Raw genomic sequence first — 7,706 nt, forward strand, 5'->3', positions numbered from 1 at the left:
AATGTTTGAAATTGCTAATCCTTGGATATTAACACTCTCTCCCCTATAGTAAAAAAGGCTAAGTTACCCCCAGGGTGTGGTTCAGGTAGTAGTGCGGGTTGTGGGAGTGTCTCTCACGAGATCAGGTGTTCAAACCCTCCCGAATTTGTTTCCGCGTCCTGAACTCCTGAATTTACCCTCCTTTTAGAGTTGTAGGATCAACTTCAAGGGACGCTGGATTAGTCACGTGGACAGTAAAATGAACACTTGGATACCCGGTGTGTAATCCAAAAAAAAAAAAAGTCTAAGTTAATATTAATTATTATATAACTTAATAAATAAATAATTCCTAATGGGATGAACCAAGACTAAGAAGGAAAATACTAACAACAAAAAATTCAAGTTATAGTATTTTTAAAATCCAAAATTCCTTTTCAAGCTATAGTATTCTTACACATGCAGACTGATGGGCAAATCTTAAAAGATTATATTATTAAGATTATAATATATATATATATATATATATATATATATATATATATATATATAGATATATCTTAACAAAAAGGCTTCGGCTGCTCGAGAAACATTATAATGTCAATGTCACTGCCCAGATCCTGCGTGGGCTTTGCAAGGAGCGGCCCAAAATAAAGATTAGTCCAGTGGAACTACAAAATCGGGGCCAGCTTCTAAGTAGAGCGGTGTGGGCTGGCCGGCCCAATTCTCAAGGCAATGAGAATAAGGAAGCCCTAATTTAGGGACCTCCTTCTGTAACTATAAGACGTTCAGTATCAGTTCTAAGCTGTTCGGGCTGAAGTAACGAATCCAAGCGAAAATGCAGATCTTTGTGAAAACTCTTACGGGGAAGACCATCACCCTAGAGGTCGAATCCAGCGACACAATTGACAATGTCAAAGCTAAGATTCAGGACAAGGAAGGTAGTGCTAGTTATCAAATTACAGAAAATCGATTATTGTTATTTGTTTAAAAGCAAATTTTCAATGTATGATTCGTGAATTGTTTCTGAAAATTTTCAGGGATTCCTCCAGACCAGCAACGTCTGATCTTCGCTGGGAAGCAGCTGGAGGATGGTCGTACCCTTGCTGATTACAATATCCAGAAGGGTTAGGATTCTAACTGAAAAACCCGAAACCTCTTTTTTTTTTTTTTCCATTTTTTTTGTGCCGTTTATGATTCAGTTTAGTTGATTTTTTTTTTTTTTTATCATGAGAGCTTTGTGTATTTTTTATTGATCTTTACAAGATATATGAATGATGCGGCTAAAAAATTATGTAGAATCCACTCTGCATTTGGTGCTGCGACTTCGTGGTGGAATTATTGAGCCATCATTGATGGCTTTGGCCCGAAAATATAACCAGGACAAGATGATTTGCCGCAAGTAAGCTCATATTTTATTAAGTGACAAGTTCTATTGTATTTTATTGCTATTGTGATGTTGTTGTGGCTGTTTGACTGTCTGTGAAAGAACTTTGTGCACTCTCTTTACTCTATTTAGGCTGTTCATTGCTTTTCAGAACATTCTACGCCAAATTTATCTTAAAGGCCTGATCTTTCTGTCACTTGAAATGTTGCTTATTTTATATGTACAGTCTGTTAAGTAATGAGTTTGCTTGGATGTTAGTATGGATTCTGTTAAAAGAGCTTCAGGAAATTTCATCGAGCCAAATGAGTCAGTCTTCCTGAATTCATATCAAAGTGCAGCTCAAACTTTTGTTTGATCTGGGAATAATTTTTTTCCATGTTGTGGCTAGACAGTGTATTATATGTAGAGAAGACTTTATATGTCTTGCCTTTTGATGGAGTTGATATCTCAATTGTGAAAGCTAAAAATAAAAGGAAGCTTTGGAATACTAAAGAAGTTTTAGCCTTGCGGCTGAGGCCACATTTCTGTATTTCATGAAGATTGAAATATATATAGGCTATATGAGACATGCCATAGATAGCATTTGATGTATGAACTAGACCATTGAAATGAATGGAACCTAGTAAATACCTGTGCAATGCAGGAGATTTTATTTTTAAATGTTTTAATTACTGTATAATTTGCATGCTTTACAACTTTAGCAATAAAAATTACAAAAATTATAATTTAGAACATGACAATAAATTGTAAAAGCCTCAGAGCCAGGCATCTTCCCTACAACAGCATAAAATACCTCATTGGCAAAGAAAATTCTACATATGTCTACTTTGACAATTGGCATCACATCAAAACAACCCCTTGATTAATTACTTTGAGCAACACTTTCCTTCTGAGATTATCTTACATAGGAATGCCAAAGTGAAGGATATACCATATGAAGGTAAACAGAGATGGCCAAGGAGACCAGCACCTGATGTTTAGTAAATGCAGAGAAACACAAGTAGTGAGCCAAACAATTCTAAAGAAGGCTCAATTATCTGGAGAGATGACTCTTCATGCTTACGGTTAGCTGGGCTCAAATGAGAACAAAAGAGTAGGACTAGTGCTCAGGAGGTGTTCTCACACCTGAGGGTTTGCTGGCATCATAGGCTAGTGTCCATGTCTGGAATTAGCCCCTTGAGCTCAAATATGTTTTTAAATTAAATTGGATAAGCTTCATGGAAGATGAACACTCAGTTCACACAACATCCTGTTTGGGAGGTCATTTCACCATGTGCTAAGCTATTGTTTCTCATGCCAGATTTGGCCATAACAGAATTCATTTCACAAATGCCAATAGAACTTGAAGAAATATCATTAAAAATGCACTCAATGCTTTCATTAATCTTGTTACTTTTTACTTGTGTTGTTTACCGGTTGTACTGTTAGTACAGCTTGGGTTTGGGGGAAATAATATAATCCCACTGTTCTGGAAACTCTATTTTGTCCATTAGTGGTATTCTGGTGCATTTTCCTCTTTGGTCTGTGGGCTTAATACGGTGCTGCACTGCCCCTAACGTGCTTAAATATTTTCCCAAAAAATGAATTTAGGCTTGCAAAATTAGATTACAAAATTTAGGATCCAAAAACTTTGTTCTGTGATGAGGTGCAGACTGTATATTGTTTGGGTAAGAAAACCTGCAAAATAAACTCAAAATAATTTGGAGCTGAATTTTGTTCGTTTTTAAACGTTAAGATGCCATTTGGTTTGCAAGATAAAAGTATTCCATGAATTGCATTCACAGGAATCGCATGAGAATATTTGTATTTGCTTTGAACCGTAAGATTTCTATGAATCTTTACATGATGCTCATGTCAGTTTTTCATTCAACACTGGGATCCTAGCATGCAGTTATTATCATTGCACCCTTAGCATAATAATATTTTCAACATAACAACCTACCGAGAATGTGTACCAAAATAAATCCATGTCCTAAAAGTTCAACCATCATAAATAGGAAAAGTTCAATACAATAATCCAATTAACCAAAATAATGGGGGCATTGTGGTCTTAAATTTCCAGAAATCATGTTATATTGTAGCGTAATAATATTATTTTCATTCACATTAATTATTATTATATGTAAATATAATTATAGCATACAATAACTAATAATACTATATTATGCTCATGTCAGTTTTTCATTCAACACCGGGATCCTAGCATGCAGTTATTATCATTGCACCCTTAGCATAATAATATTTTCAACATAACAACCTACCGAGAATGTGTACCAAAATAAATCCATGTCCTAAAAGTTCAACCATCATAAATAGGAAAAGTTCAATACAATAATCCAATTAACCAAAATAATGGGGGCATTGTGGTCTTAAATTTCCAGAAATCATGTTATATTGTAGCGTAATAATATTATTTTCATTCACATTAATTATTATTATATGTAAATATAATTATAGCATACAATAACTAATAATACTATATTATGGGTCATTAATGTCCAACCTGCCAAAATAGTTGGGGCAATTAGGAGTATACTTATGGGGGTGGAATTCCCATGAAACTTTCCCATGGGGGGTGGAGCATGGGAGTGGAACTCCCATTTTTTTGGAAATCCTGCATTTCTATGAAATGTCAGATTAGTATTATTCCAGCCCTAAAACAAATGTGGAAATGAGATGTGATGACATTACAATTCCTCAATGTTAAAAGTTGCTGTACTACCATGTATCAAACAGCCCCGTGTTCACAACTTATCATGGTTTCATAGGGGAAATAGTCATTATTTTGAACCTTCTGATGCAGTGTGTGGTGTCATTCATGGTCAGTTTATGGCTTTGGAGTCATAGAATTGAAAACTTCTCCTGGACAGCATCTCAGTGCTTCTTAAATTGTGATTTTTTTTCTAGCAGGCTATGACAACTAATAGTTATGTTTGTTTGTTGTGGAGGCGTTTCTTATTGCTTCTTGCTCATTAGTCTATTAAATTTGGAAGTTCAGAATCATATATGAACCTCAGAATTCAGATTTCAGCATTTCATCTGTGATGTTCAATTTTATTATTCACTGCATGTCATGGGCTGTTTATATAATGCTTAGGTGATAGTGGAATTATATGGTTAACTAATTTATTTAATACAATTATAAAAACTAAGAAAATGTCAAATGAATGGAGGAAAAACACTTTAATACCTATATAAAAAAATAAAGAAGATATTCAAAATTGTAATAACAATCGTGGAATTAAATTTGAGTCATACGATGAAATTATGGGAAATGGTAGTTGAACAAAGATTAAGGTTAGAAAAGAAGGTCTCAGAAAATCAATTTGGTTTATGCCTGGGAGATCTACCACAAAAGCTATATGTCTTTTAAGAAGATTAATGAAAAAGTTTAGGAAAAAGAAAAGGGACTTGCATATGATATTTATTGACCTAGAAAAAACATATGATATGATACCTAAGGAAGTTCTATGGTGGGTTTTAGAAAAAAAAAATGGTGTATGTTATAGGAATACTAGTGTCATTAAGGATATGTACGATGGAGTAATGACTAGTGTAAGGACTATAGATGGAGAAACTAGAGAATTTCCAATCACCATAGGTGTACATCAAGGATCTGCTTTGAGCCTTTATCTTTTTGCTTTAGTGATGGACCAATTGACTTAGAGTATTCAAAATGAGGTTCCATGGTATATGTTTGCATATGATATTGTATTAGCGCCAGTGAGGAAAAGTGAGTTAGTTACTGTGAGGGGCAATAGAAGGGGTAGGAGTAGACCTAAAATAACTTGAAAGGAGATGGTGAGTAAGAATTTAATATCCTTGAATCTGTCAAAATAAATGGTCCATGATCGCATAAATTGGCGGAAAATGATCATATAGCCGACCCCACCTAGTGGGACTTAAGGCCTGGTTTTTTTTTTTTTGTTATGTCATTTTTACTTAAAAATCCACTGTGCTGAATGCTTCTCAGTTCTTTAAATTGTGATTTTTTCTAGCAGGCTATGACAACTAAAAGCAATAGTTATGCTTCTTGTGAAGGTGTCTCTTATTGCTTCTTGCTCATTAGTCTATCAAATTTGGAAGTTTAGAATCATATGAGCCTCAGAATTCAGCATTTCTTTGTGTGATGTTCAATTTTATTATTCACTGCATGTATAATTTAGTAATTTAGCATTCTATATTCTGCAAGTTACAGGCTGTTTTTATAATGCCTTTTATATCATTTATGTACTTAAAAAATCCATTGTGCCTCTGCCAGATGTTATGCTCGCCTGCATCCTCGTGCTGTCAACTGTAGGAAGAAGAAATGCGGGCATAGCAACCAGGTGATGTTATTTTTCTCTCCTCCCCCCCCCCCCCACCACCTCCTTTTTTCTTTTTCTTTTTAATGTTATATTTTTCATTTCAATTCAACATGAGGTTGGTGAAATTTTCCGCTTAAATTTGGTTTATGTATTGCAGCTGAGGCCAAAGAAGAAGATCAAGTAGATCTGATTGTGAAGTTCTGTATTTTAGTCTAAAATTTTGGCCTGCCTGCCCGTAGGGAATTGGAAATTTGAAACTGTCTTTTTGAAATTTGATTACTGTCACCTTATAGTTGGCATGCTGGATTTTTGCTTTTTTAAACTATTATTTTTTGTTCTGTTTGGAACATCAGTAGTGCTGGTGCCTTTTTATTTTCCATTTAAGTCATTACAGCGTGACATGCTTTGCTAATGAAGGGATTGAACTAAGTTTAGAGTTCTGGTGCTTGCATGGTCTCATCCGTGTGTTATGTGAATGAAATAAAATTAGGCAGAATAGAATTGATTTTCACTTTTCAAAATTTTATCTTGTGTTCCATTCTTCAACCATTCTACAAAGCAGACATCTCTTTGGTGTAGGCCCTCCTAGGCAACTTTTGAGTGTTTGAAGGAAATGCCTCCTAAGTAGCTTTTGCCTTTTTGAAGGACATAATGAATTTACTTGGAGACCAATTAAGGTGAAACTTGAAGCAATTTAAGATTAACATTTATACCTATTAACATTTCTTAAAGGTGAGATGGGCCCTTGAGGTGTTACTTACTAGGTGCTCTCTTTGTGTACTCTTCTTCTCCGGTGAGTTTGGAATGAAGCAATTAAGTGATGGGCGAGTATGCAACTTTTATTTATATTTTTTATGGGGTTTTGTACTTGGATATTTCAGGTTTGGGTCAATGAAGATAGGGATTTGGCCTCTGTTGACTTTCTTCATCCTCCTATTTTACTAAATTGTGTAAAAGGCATGATGAAACAATATTTATTTCTTATCTAAAATCCATTCTTAATTTGGTTGTCGTTAGTATGGTATTTTCTTAAATTGCAGTATTATTTATGCATTATGAATTGATCAAGATATGTATATTTCAGGGCATGATCCAAGTCTTATATTTACTTCCAAGTATTAAAGTGGAATACTGTGCCATCTATTATATCTTTATAATTGTTTCTTTTTAATTGGTTTGTTGCAAAAGAAAGTGAAAGGATTTGCTTTCCATCAAAAAAGAATGTTGAGAGCTTAAGAAGGCACTTCCCATGAAAAAATTCACATGCAAGAAAATAGGGTGAAATCTAAATTTTTGAGCTCGTGGTAGAGGGAAAGTAATTTCAATCAAAAGGAATTTCTTTGGTATCATTGTTGTATTTGTGTATGTGTGTGTGGTGGGCATGATAGAGATTGTTATTTTTGGTGCAAAAGATTCTAAAATTAAAATCCCTCCTAAAAAGTGATCTTTAAGGAAAATAATATTGAAGACAACTTCTCGATAGGAGATGAAAAAAAGAAAATAGGGAATGTATTTGATTTAGATATAAGAGCGAAAATTTTTATTTCAAAAAGATGCTAGTGTCTTTCTTAGGCTTGGTGTGGTTGGTACTTCCTTTTCTGTACTCCTTAAAAAGGTTTGCCCTACTTGATACTAAGAGTCTTTAAAGAGTGCTCCTTGCTCCTAGTGAATTATTTTCCTCTATGTGCATATGGTAAGGCTTGGCCTATTCATGTTGGGATAACCATATCTAAAATTATGTAATTGGGTGTGATGCATGTGTGCATTGCACGCAGGGGAACCCCACGTTGGCCTGGTCTTTATTATTTTACCCTTTGGATTCATCTCTTCTATGCTAATAGTTATGAGACCCAATATTCTAGTGATTTGCAACCAACTTTCTCTTTAATTTACGCAATTTAATAGTCATTTAAAATCCTCTAATTTCTAATTAAGATAAAAGATATTGATCTCTTCTAAAATTTAGTCTAAAAAAAAATATAATAACTTTTCCTAAGATTTCAAAAATTGCAAATACCTCATTGGCATTTAATTTT

The 7,706-nt window shown here is 34.2% G+C and overlaps 1 protein-coding gene across 2 annotated transcripts; it reads left to right on the top strand.

Annotated features, from left to right (window-relative positions):
* The first annotated feature begins 552 nt into the window (after positions 1-552).
* On the top strand, positions 553-6,110 carry LOC131166913 (ubiquitin-ribosomal protein eL40 fusion protein). Of its 2 annotated transcripts, XM_058125543.1 has the most exons (5): positions 553-917; positions 1,017-1,103; positions 1,276-1,378; positions 5,625-5,691; positions 5,828-6,110. In XM_058125543.1, the coding sequence occupies exons 1-5, from the start codon at positions 815-817 to the stop codon at positions 5,852-5,854; spliced, it is 387 nt and encodes a 128-aa protein (XP_057981526.1). In that variant the 5' UTR covers positions 553-814; the 3' UTR covers positions 5,855-6,110. The 2 variants fall into 2 exon arrangements, with proteins under 2 accessions (XP_057981526.1, XP_057981525.1); XM_058125542.1 differs by having other exon boundaries at positions 685-917; positions 5,625-6,110.
* The last annotated feature ends 1,596 nt before the right edge of the window (positions 6,111-7,706 follow it).

This window comes from Malania oleifera, chromosome 10 (assembly GCF_029873635.1).
Source record: "Malania oleifera isolate guangnan ecotype guangnan chromosome 10, ASM2987363v1, whole genome shotgun sequence".
Classification (NCBI taxonomy): Eukaryota; Viridiplantae; Streptophyta; class Magnoliopsida; order Santalales; family Ximeniaceae; genus Malania; species Malania oleifera.